The sequence below is a fragment of the Telopea speciosissima genome, chromosome 4 (assembly GCF_018873765.1).
Source record: "Telopea speciosissima isolate NSW1024214 ecotype Mountain lineage chromosome 4, Tspe_v1, whole genome shotgun sequence".
Classification (NCBI taxonomy): domain Eukaryota; kingdom Viridiplantae; phylum Streptophyta; class Magnoliopsida; order Proteales; family Proteaceae; genus Telopea; species Telopea speciosissima.
Window position 1 is genome coordinate 11,038,711 of NC_057919.1, and position 25,960 is coordinate 11,064,670.

General features: G+C 36.8%; 2 protein-coding genes across 2 annotated transcripts; both read right to left on the reverse strand.

Moving 5' to 3' along the window:
- Positions 1-1,106: 1,106 nt before the first annotated feature.
- LOC122658955 lies at positions 1,107-2,138 on the reverse strand. The gene has a single exon (XM_043854124.1). The coding sequence runs from the start codon at positions 2,136-2,138 to the stop codon at positions 1,107-1,109; it is 1,032 nt and encodes a 343-aa protein (XP_043710059.1).
- A 3,438-nt stretch (positions 2,139-5,576) lies between these two features.
- Positions 5,577-25,642, reverse strand: LOC122658956 (protein PSK SIMULATOR 2-like). Its single transcript, XM_043854125.1, has 12 exons — positions 25,293-25,642; positions 21,702-22,027; positions 21,423-21,515; positions 21,209-21,299; positions 16,526-16,619; positions 14,246-14,343; positions 13,822-13,891; positions 10,432-10,535; positions 7,587-7,703; positions 6,852-6,928; positions 6,576-6,620; positions 5,577-6,393 (listed from the first exon to the last, which is right to left on the reverse strand). Exons 1-12 carry the CDS (start codon positions 25,524-25,526, stop codon positions 5,577-5,579), a joined length of 2,166 nt encoding a protein of 721 aa, XP_043710060.1. The 5' UTR covers positions 25,527-25,642.
- Positions 25,643-25,960: the final 318 nt, after the last annotated feature.

The following is a 25,960-nucleotide window of genomic DNA, read 5'->3' on the forward strand; positions in this document are numbered from 1 at the left end:
CAATTTTTTTGTTTGCCATTTCAGGGCTAGGCAAGGCCAGGACTAACCATGTTATTTGACCTTATATATGATATTATTTTATATAATTATATACAAGATCAAGTCGGGCCAGGCTCAATTGAGGCTGCAACCTAGCCTGGATCGACCCTACCTCAAGCCTAAAAATCTCAACCCTAGCCTAACCCGTGGACTAAAAAAGCCCAACCCAGACCATGTCGGGCACAGGGTGGGTTTGGCTCTCCGACCAAACTACACACCAACGCATTACATTCTCCTCCCTTTAATAGAGAACAACACTACAGGAACTATTGGAGAAAGCTGAACCCACAACGAAAAACCATAAAGAGAAGCGAAACAAAATGGGCCGCAAAGGACCACCATCACAGGAAGAATTGTATCCATGTTGTTTCTCCCCCCTTATTTTTTTTAACTACTTTAGTTTTAATCATTTGTCTATGTAGCCAACCCCAAAAAGTTGGGATAAGGCTTGGATGTTCTTGTAAAGGACCATCATCACACGGTCTGGTTTATGAGGGACCACCACCAATGCACAAATATTGTACACAACCCAAAATGGGAAAGGTTAGGGTTGGTTGGGCTTCAGAAGCGAATTTCTTCATCATTCCATAGGTGCATTACCCTTGAACCTGCGGTTAAAAATCGTTAGAATACTTAATCTAATATGATTAAGAAAATCAAGATTTGAACAAATAATGTGTCACAATTATTCAATAAGTGATTCTGATAAAATTGAGTAGGTAAACCTTGGCGAAACAGTTAAGTTACGCTATTACAACCATCATGTTGCCGGTTCGGCACTAGAAAACGCATTTGACCTCTACTCTTGGAAAAGCAAATCCATCAAAGTATTTCCATTTCACATCCCAAAATATCTATACATTTGTTAAAAAGGAAAATTTTTATCATACACGGAAATAAGGTGCACATCAATGGGAATGAGATTTCATTAAATAGGAACAATTTCAGCACTTCCTACAACTATAAAACCAACCTTGTATCCAAGTTTACTTCCATACAATACTACAAGGGATTGACCACAGCGAAAATCCATGACATTTTATTACATGCTTTGAATCATTCTAAATTCATAGGAGTAAACCAAAGTAAGCTAGCAGAATGACCTCAAAAACCAAAACAACCCCAAACTTGAATGAAGATTCCCTTGAAGATCCACTATCGAAAGGATTATTATCCACAAGGGGTTGCTGTTGGTAATTACCCACCCCACCAAAAGGCTGTGGTTGGTTCACTGAAGAGAATGGCTGGTTAATTGCCACTGCCTGTTGAGGTGGTTCTTCATAACCCACCTGCCCTTGTGGTGCCTGTGGCAGCTGATCAGGAACTCCAACACCCACAGGTCCAACACCTACTGGAACTGGGAGCTGAGGAACTCCTTGTGGTGCCTGTGGCAGAGGAACTCCACCTAGAGCTCCCACTGAGCCTGCTGGAAGCAACTGCCCTGTTTGGCTGGGCGCAGGTTGCCCAAATGGAGCATTGTTCTCAATAGGCTTTGCAAATGGAGGAGTTTCAGGAGCCAATCCAGGAGACCCAATTGATCCACAATTCTGATTAGCTTGTGGGTTGTCACTTGCCTTCCATGCCAAATTCCCATCTTTGTCTATCAATCTCATGTCACCACTGTCCACCAACTCCAATGTCTGCAAAAAGTTATTAGCATTTGCATTTGTGTTCCACATAGAAGTGCTCCCATCAAAGACCTCAAGACCCTGATCATCAAACACCAAGCTACAAGTATTTACACTGCTCACTGGAACACAATCCGATTCCCACATACTCTGCCCTGCTTCCTGCACTTGAATGTAACAGAAATCATTGCCAAAGCCTCCGGCGCCGAGCACGGTTGGCCGTCGGAGTAGGAAAGCTGCGTATTTCCCTGAAGGAGAGGTTAGGAATAGTTGAGATGGACCGGAAGAAACTAATGTTGTTGGGTTTGTTCCATCGTGTTGTTCTGGAGGAAGGCTTGCGAGGATTTGTTGCTTCACTGTCCTGTCTATGGTTCCAGCAGGAACCAGGGCTTGAACAAGGGAGACAGATGATGAGAGGAGGATTAGAAGAGACAGGAAGAGGCTTGTCTCTTGGGTTTTCTGGTTCTTCATCTTTTGAGTTGAATATCACTGCAAGAGCTCTGTTGTGTTGTGTTTTTGTATTCTCTGATTGGTGGTGGATGTGCTGCTGCTTCTGCTGCTCTTTGGAGGGTTAAATAGGGAAGGATTTCATCATATGAACTTTCTGAGTTTCGTTAATCCGAGTAGGAGCAGTTGAGAGGTGACGAGGAAGATGATGATCGATGAAGCTGATGAAGGATTCAATTGACTAAGAGAAATTTAACTAAACCCAAACAATAGGTAAGGGTGTCAATCCGTTCGGTTCAAGATACAAATTATAAAAACCAAAATCACACCAAACCGAGAATAGGCACACATTTTCAAAATGAGTTGGTTCAATACGATTTCAGTTTACTCGGTTTCATATTTGGTTTTTTATTCAATTTTAATTCAGTTTAGGTCCTATTTTAAGTGTTTGGGTCAAAATCTTTTACATTTTCATCAGCAAAAATATCCTTATTTGTTAGGGTCATAATTCATCAAACTTATTTTTAGGGTTTTTTTTCATATATCCCCCTTGAGGTTTGATGTAATTATAAAAATATTTTTTAATTTTGAAAAATTCTATGTGCCCCCTTGAGATTCTTAAAAGTTAATTTTATTCCGTTTGTCTAAGTCTAATAGTGTTAAATTCAAAAGGTGAATTGACAAAAATGCTTTTACAAGAAAAAATAAAAAAAAAACCTGCAACTCATCTTTCTCAAACGATTTGAGTAAAAAACGATTTGAAAAAGATGAGTTGCAGGTCTGAACACCATTGAGTTCTTGAGGTTTTGGGTGTGGATTCCAACAATTTTATAGACAGAGATACACACACAAGAATCATCAGAGGAGGAAGTGATGAAGCGAAAGCTTGACACTGACGAAGATCCGGCGGTGGATGCCGAGAAGACGAAGAAGAGGAAGGGAGACTTGGAAGAGAAGCAGCGTCAGGAGACAGGGTTTGAAAGATCGAGCGATTTGTGTGTCAAAATCGGTTATTTTTATGAACCCTAGTAATTTTTTACTGGAAATCATCCATGTATCAATCTCAAATCGAAATAAAAAATCAACAAGACTGAGATTTCCTTCCAAACCCTGTCCGATTCTCGTTTTGTTTTTTGGTTCTTTTCTCTCATTAGCGAGTGTTTTCAGTTTCAGAAGGAGATTAAGAAATGGAGAGAGGCAAAACCACAAAGGGAACAGGAGGGAGACGAGGTGGTGACAAGAAGAAGGCAGTTTCGGTGGGGTTACCATTGCTAGCAGTGGTGTTCTTCCAAATATCCACACTGTCTTGATGCCCAAGAAGACTGAGAAGGCTTCTCAATCCTAATCTCCCAAGATGGTCGCTGCTTAGAACCTAGAAAATTTAAGCCAGCAAAGCTTAGATATTATGCTCTGTAATCAGAAATGTTTTTATTTGGTTAATGGAAAATTAGATCTTTTGCCAGTTCAAATTCTGTCATTTTGGTTTTGAAGTCTGTTCTCCCACTAGTTTCTGATTTTGTTTTCCTTGCAAAATTGTTGGAATCTAGGCTCAAAACCTCAAAAGCCCAATGGTGTTCATACCTGCAACTCATCTTTCCCATACGATATGGGGGGAGATGAGTTGTAGGGTTTTTTTTTTCTTCTTATAAGGGCATTTTTGTCAGTTTACCCTTGATTTTAACATTGTTAAACCTAGAATAACGGAATGAGGGCATCTGTTATCTGTTAAGAATTTCAGGGGGGCACACAGAATTTTTCAAAACTGAGGAATGTGTTCATAATTACATCAAACCTCAGGGGTACATGAAAAAAACCTTTTTTTTATATATTAAAAAAGAATAGAATTTAGCATCCACATTTGATTGAAATATTAAAAAATAATTTTATTTTATTCGATTTGAAAATAGGTTATTTGGTTCAAATTAACGGTTTTAATCATAAAACCGAAATCAAACTGAATCGAGAAAAGACTTCAACTTTTGAAATAAAACCGAATCGATTTGCTTTGGATCGATTCGGTTCAATTTTAAGATTAGGTTTTCTCTGTGTAGATGATACTAGAGACTTAGTGGTTCATGGTTTACAAATCAATTCAAACGTTACACACCTTGAATTTAGTTTTCTGGTGAAGCGAACGTATAAATGCTGTTGGTAGCCCTATAAAATATGGGGCAGTTCAAACTTTTTACAGAGTGTAGTAGGCCTAACTAATGCAATAACAATATGTTCTAACACACATTGATCAATTAGATTAGCCAGATTAAGAAACTATAAAGACTGACTGGATATAAGAAATAAATTATAGATACTGTAGAGATTATGAGAATGTAACACATTTTGGGAGTCGGCAAAGAAAATAAAGTCAAAAAGTTCCAACTAAGGTGGACAAGGATGTCATATGTTTGGCATGCAGGAATATTAACTATTCAGTCAACCTGATTTGGCCACGTGGAGGGTTGAGGTGGGTCACGCCTCAACTGTCATATTGATGATGACGTATAATGTAGACTGTTTACTTTATACATGTGATATTTTATTGAACTGAATCGAGATTCTCTACCCACATGGGGTGTTACTTCACATGGATCTCATCGTCTATGGGGGTATGATACCCACCTTTGATGCGTACGAAATCCACATCTCATGGACGGTGAGAACCATGTGGACTGACATCCCATGTGGGGAACTGATCCCAACTAATTTGAGCCAAAAAACGTTTCAAAATTGCCTTAATATTGGATCATCCCATTAATAAACGGAACAATATTGGGATTTGCTTTTAGTACCAAATAATAAATGGAATAGAACAATTTTAAGATAGGATTCCCAATAGTATCAGTACCAGATGGAATTGGAACCACTAGAACCATTTCAAAGGATATATTTCAAGTTCTTGTGTTGTTTTATGGATGTAGTTTGATGTATTTGAATGGTATTTTCTCTTATGAAGGTTTCAAATGGACCTTTAGTTCTTGTTCAGTGAGGGTAGTAAAACATATATGTGCTTGTTTATTTGGTCATCATTAATTCTCGAATGTAGATATAGAAGTTCAATAAACTTCTTTACCAAAAAAAAAATAAAAATTCAACAAACTTCTTTTCCCTTTTTTTCAACCATTTTAATAACTATTTATAAAGCATAAAACCAGCACACAGTTTATTTACATCATTTTTTTTTGGAACGTAAAATTGAAATTGGACTTGGACTTAGTAAGGAAGGAGTCTGTATTTACTCCCCATGTCGGGAAGGTTCACATCTCATCCGCACCGTCTATGAGATATGGATCCTACACACCAAAGGTGGGTCTCACATCCCGTGTACGGTGTGAATGTGGTGGGGACCATCCCACGTGGGGAGCGGATGCAGACCCGAAGAAGTGGATCCCATACCCCTTGTAAGGTGTGGATGGTACGGGGAGCGTCCTTACGTGAGGAGCTATGAATGCTCCTGGTACCCATCCATCACATTAGTCCTGGCACCCTCGGCGTCTTATGATGCACTAAATTCACTGGACAGCTAAGATTGCTCCTGGTCGGCTTCAAACCTTGCTTTCCTTTCTTTTTGCCTGCACCTAATTCATGGTTTTTGCGTATTCTAGGAACCAGCTTTCTCCACTTGACCTCCAACAAATCTCTGTCTTCTTGGGATAATTTAGCTGCCTTATTGATTTTACTATTGTTACGCATTAGAGGCGGCGAGCCTTGCTGCCTTTCAGGCTGTGAATGTGGATTCTTGATGTTGGTTTCACTATAATTATGCACTTTGGAAAAGCATTGCTGGGATTCAAGCTGTAAAAGCTGAGGCAGTACTTGGCTATTGGTTTTACCATCTTCATTCACTGGGGATGAAACTTGCTGGGTTTTAGGCTGTAAAAGCTGAAGTGAGACCTTGCTATTGGGTTGACCATTAATATTCACAGTGGATGAAGTTCTATGGGTTTCAGGCTGTAAATGCAGGGAATTAATATGCATTGGGGATGAGCTTTGATGGGTTTCAGGCTGTAAAATCAGGGCTTTGGTATTGATTTGACCATTATTAAGCACTTGTAATGAGCCTCGCTGGGTGACAGTCCGTAAAAATAGAGCATTACGTGTTGGAGATCGAACAGGCATGTGTAGCTTGAATCCATAGTCTCTGGGTCTTACATGGCTGATCAGACGGTGAAGCCATGTTACCAGTTCGATGATACATAGATCTGTCTTCTCCCTATCTGCATGGTAGAGTGTCTGAAGACGCAATGGATTATTAGGTGCAGATGTTCTCTTGTTGAACTCAGAACTACAAGTCAATAAGAATAATTGTCAAACCAATAGAGATAGGATGCAGTTTGTCTATTTTTCCCAACAGCAAAAGAAATGGTGTTTGATTCAAAAAGAAACATATGAAAAACAAACAATGGGGCATGGGAGAAAGCAGGAAGAAAATAACAAGGGAAAACTAAAATTTGAATCTCAACTGACCAATTGTTTGCCCATTCTCCAACCCAGCCAAAAGCTTTATGTGCTCTGATTTGGATTGCCACAAGTCAAAAAGAAAACAAAGAAAAGCATATGAATATAAGCTTTGAAGCAAAAAGTCACTAGAATAAAAAGAAGGCATCTACTTAATTGCCAAAAAAATAGATAAATAACGAAAGATGGCAAAGCAACTGGTATATGTTCATAACAGGACTTAGTTAATTAGCCAAATAATAAACATACACATAATGCAGGGTAAGAGAACTTCCATTGACCTACTTGTTTGTATTTGCAGCTACAGGCACAAGCCACTTAAGTATTTTTTCCAGCTCATCTTTGATCTGCGCAATTGTGAGCTGCAAGCATGCAAATGGAGTTGCAGATATAAATATACTGTGCAAGAGAGAGTCTTAAGGTTTAAAAAAAAAAAAGTCAATCCCTATGGTTCTCTTTGTTCTAATTTAAAATATATTCCTGAAAAATAATTGCAATTTATAAATTTTAACATAGTTTTTTACCTTTATTTTCCGTTGGATATGAGTAAGAAGCATATTTAAACATGATTATGTGAGAAAAAGAACCTATCGATATGGTGGTAGTGGAGTCCTCCATGAGTGCCAAAAGTATCAATGATCGAGATACCATCACTATTTTGGTAAGAAAAAAATCCTGAATTTTAAAATGGATGTTGTTTTCAAATCTTTTGTATTGCATTTCAGTAAAATAAAATTCCAATTTTTTATTCCTTGTATAATTTTGTATCGGACTTCAACAAATTCTGTAAAATATTTTACGAAAAAACAAACACAGCTATGGGAATAGCTACGTTTCCAGTTTCTCTATGTACTAAGGCATGCAATAAAAATTTTCCATGTATGCCATCTTTATCTGTCCTTGCATGTTCATACAGGCATGCACTTTAGGGAACCAAACCTTCTAATGCTTAAAAGCCAATCCAGTACATGGTGGAATGACTTGTTTACAGGAGATGAAGTTTACCTAAATGAAGCATACCTCTTCCTTGGCCTGAAATGGCTGTAACTGAGAACGTAGAACTGTTTTAACACTGGGCGGCAGTGCATGATACAGTGTATCCCTTGCATTAGGAGGAAGAGAACTTGGCCGAGCCACCTAGCAAACAAAGATAAATAGATTAGAGATAACTATCAGAATGCAGAATGAAAACCTCTTGGTTTAAGACAAGCACATCTCCAACCATTCAGAAAATATAGTTTTTGTTGTGAAATAACTATTATTTTGTCAAAGGACCAAAAAATTTCTAAGGAGTGCAGAGTGTCTATCATTGCAAACACAAACAAGTATTTTGAATAAGAAATTTCCATTTTTAATATTTTCCCAGAGAAAAAAAAAAGCGAAACAGAAGAAAAATACGGAAAGAATCAAGGGGGGATAGATTAAAATCAACAACTTCTTTTAGTTGAATATGGAACATCATGGATGTAATTGAAAGCTGAAGAGCCAGACAAGCTTGAAAGATAACTAAACCTTATCCCAACTAAATGGGGCCAGGTACATCAATCATGTTTTGCTATTTAACTATATTTTAAGTCATTCCTAAAGGGTTGAAATGCACCAACAAAAATCTTAGTAAGTTAATGAATTTGTGAAGCTAGCATACCATCAGCCTTAAGAGTGAAGTCAATAAAAAAAGACCAACCAAGGAAGAAAGGAACCCCAAATCTAAATAAGAATAAGAAAAAGAGGAATCGGCCAAGCTGAAAAACAGATACATGTACAAGGCTATAAGCTTAGTTATTTTCTTTAGAAAAAAGGATGCTTCTTCACTTATATGTTTCTTTTATCATTTTTATTAGTTGAATATTATTATGATTTTATGACACAAAATCATTATATTAAAATTCATAAAGTAGAAACACATGTCGCACAGATGCACTTTGCTCACCATTTCATTACTTTTGTTGGGGGGGGGGGGTGTTATCTTTTACTGCATCAACAAAAAGGTGACGACTGCCAAACTAGAAACTACTCTTCAAGTGCCCAGTAACAGTGGAACACAATACCCTGGAAGCTCTAATGCTTTCGAAACTCTAACCTAATAACCACTCAACTTATTCTCACTTTACTTCACATGATCTTTCTGGACCTACTTTGAATTTATTATATATTGTCTAACAGCCCTCGTCTCATGAGGTTTTCCTCATTTGACAACTACTCAAGCCCCCCAACATCCAACTCCAGTTCTCCAAAGGTCTGGATTAGATGTCTATTTCATCCTTAAAATAAACCCTAATTTGCAGAAAAAAATACACACTTGGATTCCATACTCCCATCCTGCATCAGTTGTTCAATTTCAAAGTGGAATGATGTGATAGGCAGCTAGTATATTAAATAAAACTTGAATCCTGGTCATGGGGTAAGAAATTAATTAAATTCATTAACTTTTGTGATTACTATCCCCTACAAATTTGCTTGTTCTCAGATGGTAAAATTGACAGTCAATGCCACAATATTTATATCCTGTCCAGTTAATAGATGTGTTATGTCCAACATGTCATTACCTGGTCCTGAGCACTAGTAATAATCATGTTCCCAGAATTATTTTATATGGAAAATAATGCCGCAAGACATTCAAGCTATCTGTTTAAATATGCATCCATACTTGTTGAGCTAAATTGAATGAGGCGCATTAATTGAATGTGGTTGACTGGTTGGTGCACAAAGAGGATGTTAGAGGTTACTCACGATAAGGATAGTGTCCCTATCGTGGTGTGTGTTGAGTTATAGAGCTGCGTTTTAAGTTATATTTCTTTTAGTTCTTTAGCTATTTACTTTCCTTATAATTAGACTTGTACTCTTAGTAGGTTTCCTGATAAGAGTCAATTAACTAACGTAATAAATGTTGGGATGGACCACGATAGGAGTATCCTGAATCCTATCATGGTCTAGTGTTTTCCCTTTCTTCTTCCATAGAGTATTCTCTCTCTTTATCTTTCTCTTCTTCTCTTCTTCAAACTTTCTAAGGACTGGTTATTAGTTTCTCTGTTGCTACAGAAGACAATTGAAAGATGGAAGTCAAGGTGGAATCATTAGAGAGTGTATGGACCATAAAGAGAAGATGTTAGTTACCTTTCCTTATTCTTCTAATAACGGACTGAAGCCATGAAATACTTTTGCTGGCTTGAGGATACACAATTAGATGATCTATGGATGCATAATGTTAAGGGTTTGAAGGTAACAGATGATTTCATCACCACTTCTGTATGCCAAAAGAATAGATTTTTAATGATGCAAGTATGTAGTTTTGTTTATTTATTTACTTTATATTTCACATCTCTCTGAACATTATATACTTGTCAACTCAGATTGATCCCTTCTCATACTTCATTTATATAGTATAATCTATACACCTAGATATTAGAATGACATTAGCAAACAAAAACCTATTTGAACAAATTGCAGGCAAAATGTTTTTTTGATTACAAATACCATAAGGAAAAGAACACCATAATTAGTTAAAGGTTGGTTATGAAAAAGAGAATTGGCAAGAAAATTAATACAATTTAATGCATGTTACCATCAAATGAGAGCCAAAAGAATGCTAGTGAGTGGCACATGTTATTCTGGATTGCACTTGATTATATGGTAATGGCTTTCCTTATTTCTATTTTTATTTGATATGGTAATAACTTTCCTTATTTCTATTTTTATTTTTTTAACAGACACTACTATGACTTACACCCTGAACCCACAATTGAAGAGTTGTATGATCACCATTTTCACATGACGAAGTTAGAACCTGTAAATTCAGAAAATTTTTGTAGATATAACTGTAGAGCGTTATGCTCAAAAAAAGGAATGAAGGCATTTATATACTTACAATACGATCTATCTGACTGATGATGTTTGCGTAGTGTAATGCAAGACCACATACACCTAGTCTTTCAGATTTGTGAATTACATCCTTGCTAATCAATGCTGTACCTGCCATCATTGAACTGACATTATGGCGAAGAAAACAGCCACGGTAACAGAAGGGTCGAGGAATAGAAAATAGGATTTAAGATGGAAAATTGAAAAGCATTTGCAGATCAACTATAGTAATGATGCATTAACGCATTTGACTAATAATGTAAAATCATAGAGCTGTTTGGGTACTTGTCGGCTGAAAAGGCAGCTTTTGTTTCTTGTACCATGCCATCAAGAAGATGACGAGTAGGAGAAGAGGCCATAGACAAAACAGATAGTCGTAGATTTTTATGGTGGTATGAAACTCTCCAACTACCTCCATTATATCATGATTTTTAATATCCAACAACTGATCGTTTTTATAAACCAGGAACTTCTTTCTATAGAATGGCAGCTACAAGGACATCCAAAACGAAGAGATCGAGAAACTCATTCTTCTAATGCATGTAACTCAGTCCAGACTCCAGATGTGGTCACCAAGGAGCTCCAGACATATATCCATACAGTCTTATGAGCTTGATTTAGATCCCTTTGAGGAAAAGTTAATGAGGGAGTTGAACATGGTATGCCAGAAAATTTTAGAATCATAATTCAAAATTTTAAAAGGAATTAATTAATATAAAATTTTGACTTACGATATTCCTGAATGAAACAAAAATTTCGACAATGATATTTTGTAATGTATAATTCCATATTTTACTAAATTTTAGAGGCAAATAGGTATCACCACTCCAAAAAAAAATTGCTAATATCTTGAATGAGTTTCTTAGGCAGCTCGGATAAGGTGTTTTTTTAAGTGTCCAAAAGGTGGATTATGCAAGGACGGAGGACCACAATAGAACTAACTCTTCTACAATTTTTACATACATGAAGAAAGTCAATAAGTTTCAAACAGGATGTGCACCAGAGGAAACACACTGTAGCTCTTGTAAAGATATCATTATTGATAAAATGCAGTCACTCCCTGGATGATGATGGGTTCAAATACTACATTTTATCTCCCCAACACAATACCAACTACTTATGATTGGATACAAAACTCTGCTCACAAATCCTCTTCCACCATCCACTCTATTTAGGGCCATATCTTCTGTTAACTGACAAGTATTCATGTCCTTTCCCACCATTTCAACCTAAGTCATTTTGCTTTCCTCTTTTATTTTTTTTCCCCAATATCTTCAATTTGCAGATAGCGCCGGTCCACTGTGGTTTTCATTGCACATGGTTGAAGCATTGCAATGAATTGTTTCTCATCTTGCCAACCATTTTTGCTATTCCCAAAATCCCTCAAATGCTCATTTCTGATTTTGCCAATTATTGATCTCAACATCTTCATCTTAGCTATGCTCATTCTATGTACATTATGTTTCTTTTTTTTCCAGCAGACAGTTCCCTAAATCATGGCTTGACTTACACTGTCTTATAAATTTACCTATAATATTGACGTAATTCATCAATCAGATAATACTGGTGAAGCACCTCATCACTTCATCCACCCAATTTAATTGTTTGGATGCCCATCTATACAACTCTAGTTTATGTGGATCTAGCATTGTTGTCTAGGCGACGCTAGGCACATCTATACAACTCTAGTTTATGTGGATCTAGCATTGTTGTCCTAGGCGACGCTAGGCGGGCACCTAGGCCCCTTGTTGGTGTCACCTTGCGTTCAGGCCTCCTCCAACACCTTCGGTTGCCTAGACACTGTGACAACTAGGGGATCTAGAATTGTAAATCAAAATAGAAGCACCAGGTGAAAAATCATAACCACTCATATTGCTTAGGATAGCGAATGAAAAACCACTAACTGAGCATTTCTACATGATGCCAAGGACTCAGTCCAGGGTTACTCTATGCGCCCCAAATCAGCAATGAGGAGTTCCTGACCCTACCTTATGGGGCTCAGTTTAATGTGCCACAACACCTTTGGCACTTGCCATCTTAAAATACTGTCCACGTGCTAATATTTTTTAGGTCCTTGCTGTTATTTTGCCAAGTCAAAATAAAAAACTATGCGGGGTATGTTCACATCACCTCATGAATAGATTCAAGTTTGTGTTCATATAATGAGAAATAAGCCTAAAAGGCCATAACAGATTAACAGGGCAGAATTCTACATTGGCTCTGCTTGTCTCCAGGTACAAGATTCATAAAAAGGAAACTTTCCAAGTAAAATCCTTGACCTTTTGTATTGATTTTACTTGCAAATTTTACCTTTCCATGGCTTTTACCTGGAATGAAAAACAGAGACATATCAAATTGAATCTTGTTTGAATCTTGTTCATCATCCTTCACAAACACGTATTAGCCATACTAAAACTGCAATATATGGACTCCCGGCACCACTAAAGGAGAGAGATCCCAATATACTTTCTAAGAAAAGTGCACCTCAAGATAAGATAGCAGATGTTCCTATTCAAACCTTCGCAACTTTTACTTCGTGTTTTTCCTTCAAAAGGAGGTTAGCATCTATAATTATTGACTAGAAAGCAAATTCTTTTATTGTTTGTTTAGTTTTAATACACAAAAATGATGACTGATTGATTTAACATTATTTTTATCCCATTGTACAAATCATCATTATCAGTCCATCCAGATATGATAATCCACCCTGACTTAAAAACTTTTAGAGCTCATCGAACCACTTAAAACAACCTAAATCATCTCCCTTTTTGATCAATCTCACCTAAAGGAAGAACATGAACACCCTTTTCCATCATTGTCATTATCCACCATCAGGCCCTTGATGGGAAACAACCCATAAAATTGTCTAACAATCACTTTTGAATAGCTGTAAACAGGGGTAGAGAACCAGGCTGCACAACTAGAACTGCATAAAGCCTCAAATCTTAGATTACTGCTACACTTACCTGGCTGGAAACATCAAAGATACATTATGGAACATCATTTTGTACTTAATAGTGAAGTGCCAGAAATGGGTAGGGCTCCTATTAAGAAGTGTCCAGGTAAAAGAGGGATGTACTAGAGGGGTGAGACAGTATTTATAGCCAATCCAGATAAATGAGACAAGGCTTTATTGATTGGCTGATTGATTTTTAAGTCATCAAAATCAACATTTAAATAGACAAGAAAAACTTTGAACTATAAGGAAAATCAAGTGCATCAATGAAAACTAAGACAACAAAAAATACAATGTTAGTCAACTACAAGCACAGCCTATAATTTTGTGGAAGGATGATGATGATTACATGCATAAATAGAAACATTAAATGCATGACAAAGATCAGCATATTTATCATATTCATATGCTAAAATGAACTACTAGTTTACGAGCACATACCTTTATTTCCAAAGGCTTCCATGATCTCTTTATGAATGAAAGTAACAATGTCAACAAGCTTTCCCATGACCTGCAATGGATTTCATAGTATTAATGCAAAAATCATTAATGTTGACTACCAAATACATATTTTATATGAACACTGTAAAAAGTTTGTCCTGAGTAGATTCTGTAAGATTAATTCCTAATATGTTCAATGTTAAAAGTTAAAACAAGTAAAACGTTCTCTGACCTTCAACCTCATGACTTGTTGTAAACTACTAAATTCAGAGTAAAAAGTTAACACAGGAAGATCCGACAAAATTCAAAATGGCTTCACAAGAAAATCATAAAGGTGGTGGCGAATGAATCCCATCGAAAACTTCTCCAAAAATCATCAAGTATTTTAACAATAAAGGATAACAAATGATGCAGCATCAAATACCTCTTCCAAATTTTTCGACCAAAGAGATTTCTTTTCCAAGCTCCTCACAAGCTTTCTTTGTTGTTTTAGTTCACTCCGCAATATCATGAGATTCTCTCCTAGAAAATCAAACAAAGTTTCCCATTGATTAGAAATCACACTTTACTATATACAGAGACCATACATGATTCTTATTATCAAACAGAGAATGTTCCAATAAAATATATGCAAAAGAAGTCCAAAAATATATTTTGCAATTCTAACAATGATGATGAAGTGAAAGAATTCCATTAATATTAAGACTATATCATCACAAACAAAAACCAAAGAGATAAACAATTGATTATGAATGAATATGTTGAACCAACAAAGAGAGAGAGAGAGAAATACTGGGAGATAAGATATGCTGAGAAAGTAAATATTTTGAGAAAAGAAAATACTGTGATAAGAGAATTTCAGAATGAGCATAAGACCATGAAATGAGAGTACTGACAGTAAAGTCTTTAGAGCAACAATCCAAAAATGGAAGACCTCAAACAAGCTTCTGCTTGTACGTAATTTCAAGTTGCTTAGGTGAATAAGGATTTTACTTTGGTAGAATCAGACACGAGGCTCCTGCTACTGCAGGGTTTGGGAGGGGAAAATGTTCACAGCCTTACCCTCTGCTATGCAGCAGAGGCTGTTTCCAAGTTTTGAACCCACAACCTATGGGTTGCAATAGCACAACTTAACCGTTTTGCCAAGGCTCGCCCACTAATCAGACATTATAATAGAATGTGAAAAAAATTATAAATGAGACATAAGCAAATGAAATTACTTTTATGTTGATGTGCTTCAATTCATCAGAATTTTGCAGAATTTCAAATAGTAAAAAACTAGGTATATAGTGTTGATATATTCTAATTTGGATGCGTGTTAGATTTGGATCAGATGCCTGTAGATCTGAATCCAGTTCTGGTACAGGCACCACCTAGAATCAGATGAGAAGGCCTCCGATGCATTATTTGCATTCAAAATTCAAAATCTGATCGCGATATCAAGATATCTCTTTCAATTTAGACACTTGGGACTTAAGTTCATGTTTGAAGTTAACTACAGGTATAGTGGTGGTGTAATTCAGACAGTAATCTTGTCATAATCACTATACTATTTCACTATAGTTACTTAGGTCCCAAGTGAGGGTTTTACATCAAACGTTGCATCCATCTGAAGCATATTTGAGATTTCGATTTCATTCGAAACGGATACAGTTCGTTGGTCATTTTGGTGGTCCTAATTAAGCATTTCTAAACATATTTAAACCTTTAGATGGTTTAAAAAAAACATGCCCCATTGGCTTAAGATCCTAGGTTGGTATTGTACGCTGTATGTTGTTGTATCCTTTCTCTTATATAACCTATTCTACACATAATTTGGTATTATAAACACAACATTTAATAAAAATAATTGAAATATGTATTAAGAATGAAAAAAAAAAACCATTTAATCGTGCACCAATTTAAAAAAGTACCATCAAAGACAATTAATAGGGATAGCATATTTAAGCATGTTTACATCTGTTTGAAGCATTAGATTGAAAAAAAGGAACACCCAAAGTGATAGTTTGGCTTTGGATCCTATGACATATGGTGGCAATGTTGTCCTCTCCTTGAAAAATCTCTCAAATTCCATCACAACAGATCTGAAAGTGAAATTTTGGCCAAATGATGCTTCAAATCCACCCAAATGTTGAAGTGGATACTCCACAGTTGACCACCAAGTCTTGATTCAGTAGCAAAATGAAGGACTATGACAAAAAAAATAAAACTGAAGTTTTCTAGTAGCTCTGGAATCTTAGAGAAAGTGAGCGAAATCTCAAAATTTTTCTGAAATGAGTAGAAATTTCAGTGAAATCTTACCAAAATGAGTTGAAATGGACATTTTTCAGCTGAAATTTCAGTCAAAATCTGGTTTGCCTATAGATTCAACTCCTGTTTCATTTCGAAGCTTCTCAAAACTCAAATTTCGGTCATTTCGACCAAAATTTTGAACCATGGCCTGAAGTCTCGACAAATGAGATCTACTTGTAACTTTTATTAAATCATAGAAATATGGTCATTGACACAATTTTAGATTATTGTTCAATCTTGAACTAATTTTATGGCTTTAGACTTTATTGGTGAAAGAATCTGATATAAATTGCCTGTTAAGAAGAATTTGATTATTGATAAAATCCCAAAAACTAGCTGAAAAAGTTACATGGAATTGTTCGATAAGTCTTTGAGAGATTACAGTAAGAGAATAATGACAAAGAGATTCAACCTTTTTGAGTGATATGCAAGGACTCTAGTTCCTCCATCTTCCTTTGATAATCTTTTTCAAATCTATCCAATGTATGTAGCTCGTGGTACAATTCCTACATGTGAAAATGAGTTTGTTCGTCAATATGGGAAACCAATCTCAGAGGACTAGCATAATAAATTAAATAAATTGTGCTTCTATTGATAGAGAAAATCTTCCAAAATGCGACTATAAAAAATAAATGTATCACAGCATAATGTTTAATTTTTTTGGGCAAGAGATCGCCCCTGCACAAGTGTGGGGGCCAATGAGAGTACCTGCAGGGGCATCAACATAAATGAGATTTTTTATTTCATAGGGGGTGGGGTGGTAATTTCAGGTGCTCCTATGTCTAGGCATAGGGGCAATATGACCAGGCAGCGTTCTTTTTCCCCTTTTTCTTTTTTATATAAGTAGGCCCCGGAAAAAGTTGAACTCTTGACCTCTTAATTGTCAACTGTTGGTCCTTGCCAACTGAGCTACCCCCTTGGGGTTATCACAGCAGGAATTATATGGCTCATAATAGCCAGCTTTGCAGTAAGCTGGCAACTTAAAGGACGTGGATGGGATGAAGTAATTGCTTCCAATAGTATGGGATGGACCCCTCCAGTTGACCTTTTTGCCCTTTCCTAAAGTCAGCTACTCAGCATCTTAAGGGTATGTGGCAATGGATGTTATTTCCAGGAGCTTTAATTTTATGCCTTTGTAGGACCAGAACCAGTAGAGTCTTCAACAAGACAACAACCATGCTGTGATTGCCCATGTGCTGGTAAAAAGGATTAAAAACATTCTCTTATGGTGTGCTTGTCAGACTTCCAAACTTTTTCTATTAATAATTTAATATCTATGATTAGGTCTCAGTGCAAGTATGCCGCACTTCTTTTGTACAAGGGTGTGATGCAGTTCAGTCACAGAAAGGAGCGAACAGGACCTGTGATAGGAAGAGGGAGATGGCTGAAGAACCAAGCTTACAGTTCTGGTTCTGTTTGAACCAGAATTGGTTCCTTACCTGAAGACACCCGTTACTCGTCTCTGCTTACAGTTCTAGTTTGTTCCAAGTCTCTACACTATTCTGTGAACCCTCCTTGATGACTACATGAGTGAAGTGGAAGATTTGGTGTTGGGATATTTAGCATATTTTGCTGAATATTCTTTCCTAGTTGTTACTTATCTAGTTTCTAATTTTGTAACTGCTTTCTTAGTCTTTTAAGTTATAGCAAGTAAGAGTTCTATTTTTGAGTTGTTTCTTAATTCTTGTAATAGCAAGGATCCTCCTTTTGGAAAGATCCTAGTTTTGAAATTCTCTTGCTATTTGGCACCCTTCCCACGCAAGAAAGGGTTTCTATTCTTGTAATTGCTGCCAATTATTATAAATTAAAAAGAAGTAGGACTACAGCCCATGATTTTGGTGATTGAAATTATGTTCTCTTGTGAGACTTTGCTGCTGTGGTGAATCAGTTGCATACCTTAGGTGGTGAAACCTATGTTGGTGGATGGTGAAACCTACTGCAGGCCAGTGGTGGTGAAGCCCTGGTCATATCTTATCTCCCCTTCTTATTTTATCTTATTTCTTCTTCTTTTTTTCTCTCAAATTTCTCAAGTTCACACAGCAGGTCCAGTAATTGTGTGGGAGTTTTGGACATTCTAAGGTCCTGTTTTCTGGTGTTTAATTATACTCTTAAGCCTTTCCTTTTTTCCCCTATCTTTTTAGTTGTTACTCGTCTCTGTTCTGCCCAGTTCTGTCTTCAGTTTCTGACCCTGTGATAATAGAGAAGAGTCTATTCTGGTGTCCACTTTGGACCTGCAACTCCATCCCATCCAGTCATCGAATTGGACTGAAGATAGTCTGTCCTTGTCTGTTACAGCTACCTTCGACCAGAATTGGGAGATCATCCGACCTGAGGATTGAGAGTTATTGGTGATCTAAGTCATTACTAAATTCTGGTCTTCTTAACTTTCTATTTTCTGTTACCTATTGTTTCTGCAGATCCGACCATTAGATCAGCTTGATCTTTGGAGGGATGATACCACCTATTGAGAGACCTACTTGATCCAAGTTTCAGCCCCATCCGACTGTTAAATTCTGAATTATCATTACCTTATATTCTGCCCTATTTTGTCCTAACTTATCTTTCACTGCTACCCTGTCCTGTGGTTTAGTTCCATGAATCTGTCCGACAAGGTTAGTGGAATGCATCAGGGTGGATATAATTGTGCACTCTGTCCTTTGGGCTGTATATGTGTATATTTTTTTTGGGCTCTGTATCCTTATCTCCTTTTCTCTTCCTCCAAAATACATGAATAAAATTTCTCTTGACTTAGTAAAAAAAAATCATCATTTTCTTCAGACAAATGAAAATCCTATAGACTCTGAAATTGTTTCCTATATGATGACACTGGTGGAAGGAGCAAGTCACGTGAAAAATCTCCAGCTCATTATCCACTTGGGCCTAATCCACAAATAATTCATCATTTTCTTCAGATAAATGAAAATCCTATAGACTCTGAAATTGTTTCCTATATGATGACTGGTGGAAGAAGCAAGTCACGTAAAAAATCTCCAGCTCATTATCCACTTGGGCCTAGTCCACAAATAATTCATCATTTTCTTCAGATAAATGAAAATCCTATAGACTCTGAAATTGTTTCCTATATGATGACACTGGTGGAAGAAGCAAGTCACGTGAAAAATCTCCAGCTCATTATCCACTTGCTCCTAATCCACAAATAATTCAGTAGCATTTCTGTTGGAATTCTGGACTAAAACTAAGTTACCCATGATAATTAGATACAGGAAAAAATAGTTGTTGAAATGCCGATTTTTACATAGTATGTAACTCACTGGCCATGTATAGTTGCAGTTCGGGATTCAGCCCTCTTTCTCTCAGTAAAACCTTCACCTTATTTCTAAAAAAAATAACAAGGACGCACTCATTACTATTTCTTCTTATTTCTTTGAACAAGAAATAACAAGGTATAAATCTCAATGAGTACTAATCCAATTAATACATTTGTACTTTTGATTTATCTATGTGGGTCCATACTTCTGTGTGTGTTTGTGGTAGCAGGAAACCTCCAAGACACTTAAATACTTAAAGGGTTATAGTTTTCTTTTTCAAAAACTGATTGATTTCATCAATTGATTTTCAAAATCAGAAAATCAAACAGCCTACTGAAAATGGGAGAAATTTGTGACAATGGAAAGAACTGCCTAGTTTCTAAGCAAACATATGTGCACAGACATCAACAATGGATTCTTATCTTCTTTTCTTCTTTTTCAGAAGAATTATAACAAATAGTTAGGCTGCTCCAGTGTTGTACACATGTAACCTGTGATTCTAGGCATTAAGCCACAGGAAAATATGAGCATCTCTGACCCTCGGGCCAGAAGCCTGTCTTTACTGACTTATAACACAATAGCTACAATAACTTCCCGATGCAAACATTGAAAGATCAATGCTCATCCACTCCAATTTTATCCTTCTCTCTCTCCACAAAACTGACATCAAGAACACAGTGAGGTAGACCCAGTTCTTTCCATGATCCCCAAAACAACTCAACTCAACTCAGCTTTATCCCAACTAAATTGCGTCAGCTGCATGTGTAACCAAACACAACCTAGTGATCAGTCCACACCAAGGGTTGCATATAAAAGATAGAGAGAGAAGAAGAAGAAGCTGCGTACATTATGACCCTCCCTAGACCCCACGGTGGTGGGAGTGTCGTGCACAGGACACGCCCTTTTTTAGAGAGAGAAGAAGAAGAAGAAGTCGATGGAAAGAGGAGAAGATGGACTGCAGAACACGATAGACTGGAATGCCTATCGTTTTCTGCCCATGTATTTATAATACCAAAATAATATTGTACCTCTAGTAGGAATAGGAAACCTACCTTGAGAACAATAGATTACATAATTACATAAGCAAAGAAGGAAACTAACTATGAAGGAAGAAAACTTCCTAAGATACCACGATAAGGACACTCCCCCTACCCCTATCGTGTTTACTAAATAACATCCACGCTGACTAAGCTTCTACTTTACCACAGGGAATTTAGACATAAATACCCTTGCGGTAGTGAACACAACTTAACAGCATGGATCCTCTTTCAACTAAGATCCATGCTAAAAGGTTTGGCTAAAGTTTTACAATGCCAGTCGTCAACCTGATGCACCAACCCTCCTCTATCTGTGCTTGGGACCGGTAGCTAAAAAACACTGGCGGAGTTCTATGATCCACAAAACATTGAGCTAACTATACAAGTTTTAGAACGCTTCCAGACATAATTTTCCCTAATCAGAGAGTGCTTGAAAGATAATAAAAACATCAAATAAGAAAAATAGAGTGACACACTTGTAGAATGGATGCATTAACAATGTGAATTCTCCCATCAAAAAGGTACCTAACAACCTACCACATATCATATATAACAGAAAGCCATCCATAGCAGTTGCTATTTTTCTCTGAACTACAATTTGGTATAGTGTCAATTAAAGTGGAAATGTTCTAATAGTAATCATGCAGCACGTGTATGCTTGACCAAGAGCAAAGTTAATCATACAGTATCAATTCAACAAACTGACCCTGTGAAGATGGGCTGCAAGAACCAAACACATTGCGGAAAACATACACAGAAATAAAACATGAGCACTATAATGAAACTTACAGCAGTGTTCAGAGCTAAAGTTTCTAGTTCTTGCATTGTCATTTCTACCTCCTGTTTGATCTGCCCACGGGTTGAAATTTCTGAATCTAGACTGTAAAGTCAAACAATTGAAGATACTCATTCCCTTTATCAGAAACCGTCACGAATTTAATTTGCAAAGTTCAAAAATCTATTAAGTATCTACCTACTTTTAAAAATAGAGAGACCCCCTTACTTTAGAAAATAGAGACCCAGGTTGTGCCACTGTGGATTTTTACATAGGTTCCCAAACCTAATTACTTCTCTGGAGAACACATCAAATTCCTCTCTGAGAAAAAGGAAACAGGAAATAAGAACAAAAAACAAAAATGAGGCATAAAATAACGTAAAAAGGAAAAGGACCACCAAAACAAAATCCTTAGATTTGTATTTAAAAACCATCAAAAAATTTTCATAAGACAGAATATTTAAAATGAAGTTGAAAGCTTCAAGCTCACACAAGTCCCTCCCACACCTTTTGTCAGCAGCGGCAATGCTTAGCAATTCCTCCAAATCGGTTGATATTAGTTGTTGTACTCCATCAGAGTGTAGGATCTCCCTTTTTAGGAACTGGATATTTCCTTTAGACAGAGATTGCAAAAGAGTTACACCTTTGACAATTGTATTAGCTACTTCAAATGCCAAGATAGATATTTTGTTTTTCTTGAAAGCCATCCCAGAATTAAATCCTGTACTGGCATTCAAATTTGATACACTACTTCTCAGGGTGTCTAAGGCCTCCACAGCCCTCTCCAGTCCAACAAAGCCAGCCTTTCCCAAAACTGAGCTCATTTGTGGCACCTAAAAAGGGTAAAACAATCAAGGTTGATCTACAAACTCCATTAAGAGATTACATCTCAAAACAAATCATGACAGCATACTCCAAATAAATCAACAAAACTTTTGCACTTTAGTATGAAAATAAAACAGAATGCTAAAATAATTATATAGATGTCATAAACAGCCACATAACCAAATGCCAAGGCAGAAGGCACAGATACTCAACTCCATAATGAATATTTGGCTTTACCTGTCCACTTAACAGAAACTATTCATCAAGATGATAACAATTGCAGAAGAAACAAAAGACCACCTTTTCAATAAGCAATCTTTCTACCTAACATTTATAAGGATCAGCAGCTGAGATCCCATAAAAGGACCATAAGGGAGCAAAAAACAGGCAACACTTCAAGACCTTTCAGGGTTAAATTACTAGTGAAGCTCCAAAGGCATTAGTGGGTTAGTAGACCCCACCCCCAAATGTAGCATCTTGGTCAAGCTAACTTTTATCATGCAGCAAGTATTTATAGCTCTTCCCTTTTTTCTTTTCTTTTCTTTTTTTTTTTTTCGGGGGGGGGGGGGGGAGAGGGGGAAATTGGGATGACAAGCTAAATAATTTTTTAACATTCATATAAATCGCTTAGAGATGCATAAGATCTACTGGTGAAGTTACAGTGGATATTTTTTCCTTAGTTTTGGATTCATATGCTGTTGAATTGCCCTTTTTCACAACAACATTTGTCACTGTTAATAAGCAGTTTGGTTCTCATCCCTCTCCCTCACTCTCTGTTTCTCTTTTCTTATTAAATAATCGACACCAAAAATCATATTGATCTCAAAGGCTTCCAGCCGCTAAATCATCTAGTAAACAAGCAATCAAAAGTTTGCCAGGGACTCATTGCCAAACGAAATGATGGCCTACATTTAACTCATTAGATCATGTTTGTCCATAACATTGCTATTTCATGCAACCAACAAAAGAATCTGGATCACCTCCAAATTCCATACACTTATAGTACTGTAACTTTGAGTTTTCTAAGTAAAACATCTATCATTCCTATGCATTTGTAGATTCCCAAACCACAACCCTCCCCTCCCCCCCCCCAAAAAAAATAAAAATCAGAGTCAACTGTGCACAGCAATGCCATTTGTTTCAGATTCCATGGAACAGACGGATAAACAAATGCTCCTAATCTATTCCATGGTTATACCAATGGATACCTATACCACTTTTCAGCAGTTGTATTCCAAATTTTCAGGCCACTGGATTCCCTTTCTCCGTAGCACAACCACTTATACTTGACAATCGGCCAAAGAGGCATGCAAAACTGCAAGAAATCCTCCTTCATGATATCTAATAAACACATTGATTCCTGCTAACCTGCATGCCCTAGACATTTGCTCCATCAGCCACAAGCCATTACCGGTTTGAGTTTATCAACTGACCAGCATCTATTCTCTCGATGTCTCACTACATGCCTGCTGTTGAGAAAGTATCATAACACATTTTTCCTTGATCACTTATTTGCCAAAGAGGATTAGTTGGTTATGATTATATATCAACTGGTTCATTCAACTACATATCTGTTTTTAAGCTTTTAAGTCTATAGCTTTCTCTGACATCTGATGGAAAAGGGAGGACAGGGGAGAACTATAAAAAGAAAAATCCCAGATTTCTTTCCCAAACTAATATTATTGACTCTAAGTGATCAGCTTAATTCTGGATACTGGTTATCTGCAGATAATTGATCAAGCATCTCTATTGAATATTGACATCAATGATATTATTTCCAGCATTTAATTGTCCGTAAGGTAGAGGGGACAAGTAGAAAATATCACATGCCCTCTTTAACAAGTTTCATAACTGAGATGTTGTTATCAGCTAGATTTCAAAAAATCTTTGATAGGCCAGGAGTCATATAGATTTTCCTCCACTAATGTATTTGTTCAAGGCATCACCTCTCCTAAGATAATAGGCAGCTTTATTTGTAACATGACCTGATGTATAATTTTAGGCTATTCAGTTGGGGGGGATAGATAAAAGAAATTTTTGTGATTGATCAGAACAAAGGTGTCACATCAAGGATGGGAGCCCTTCTATGCGTGATCTTCCATCTAGTCCTCCAGAAGATGGTTCCTACATATAGATTCATTACCAACGAAAAAAGCGAACTAGATCTGATGGTGTTTTCAGAAAGGTCAGCAAAATGATTGGAGAAAGATTTACTAAGATTTTCGAAAGTTAAAACCATGAGAAACAACATTGTTCTGCCCAACCATCAACCAAAGAATGCTTTCTTTCTTAATTAAATGCCACTCTCATCAATTACAAGCATTAGCAAAATCCAACTTGTAACACAATCCATCCAGATCTTCCTTTTCTTCTTATAATGAGCTGCCTCATTGGCAATCAGGATTTAATAGTGATGCTCTAAAGTCAAAAAGGCTCCTTAATTTTGAAAATAAATTTTTCATTCTGTAAACCAAAATTTTGACTACAACACATAAGTTAGACAGGTTAATGGGTAAGAATTGCTGGATGGTTTCTGGGTTGTATCTACCTGAGGGGGGAGTGGTTAAGTTTCACATTCCCAGAAACTAGCAAAGATCTGGCTAAGATAAGCTTCTAAATATTTTGCAAACATTAGAACCAACTATACCCAGTAAGTCTTCAAGACAGAAACCTGGTAATCCATCAGCGCGACAAGGACAAATTTTTTTTCCGTCATCTCATCTATGATTATCCTTGTAATGAAAGTATCCAGATATGCTTCTAAATATATTGCAACCATTAGAACCAACTATACCCAGTAAGTCTTCAAGACAGGAACCTAGTAATCCATCCAGGGCTACAAGGACAATTTCTTGTTTTTTTCCCTCGTCTCATCTATGATTATCCTTGTAATGAAAGTATGCTTTTACTAGGATTTCTAGTTTGCCAAGATGGTGAGAATAACTGTCCGAATACTCTTAAATGATTTTGGAGAATGTCGAGAACCCCGGGATATCCATTGGCTGATTTTCAAAAGTCAGATGAACAAGCAATTGTAATAAAAATGCTGATATGTCTGAAAGATTTCAAGTTAGAGCAGTATAAGAGGAAAAAAATCTGTATGCTGAGGCTCATAAATTGCTCGTCGTGGTAGTAATGAATGGAAAGTTATCGTGAAAATTATCCGGAAAATGTACCATGGGTTATGAAGATATCACCACCATGAAAACCAAAATCCATTCCCCTTTGAAAACAAATAAAAGAAAGAAAAAGAACATTACATAGCGGAACTACCTTGCTGGACGCTGTTCTTGCTGGTGGTGACGGCTTCGGTTCACCAGAGAAGGATAATGGAAGCACGGCAGGATCGCTCTTTGGCTGGACCATTTCATTATCATCTACATCGGAAAACAAGAGATCATCTTTTGTCTTCTTTCCAGAGTTCTTAACCCTTTTGCGGTCTTCAGTATAATCGGAATCATCCTCTTCATCTGAGTTCGACAATTCAGCCGAACAGATCCCTCCCATTGCACTATTACGATGAAATTATAACAGAGTCTCTGAAAATAACAACTCAATTCAAAAGAAAAAACTCGACAAGAACAAACTTCCAACCTTTACGAGCTATCCCGCTAATGGATAAACATCTACTACAGACTGTAACAGACGACGACTACTTGTCGGAGCAATCCATTGAGTTGAACAGAAGCGATAGGGTGGGTTGTAAGGACTACATGAAATAGAAACCTAGAAAGCTGGCAATCGAAAAAGAAGAGAACGCAAAAAACTGAAAAGAATGAGTAATCGTTATCATCGAAGAAATTGTGAGAAAGAGAGATAGAAACAAAGATTATTTGACCGAAAAGTAGGTTCTGAGATAGATCTCAGGACTGATTGATTCGTGTTTGAACTTCAATTGTTGTTGTTTATCGCCAAAACGTTAGATATCTCGTGCATCAATT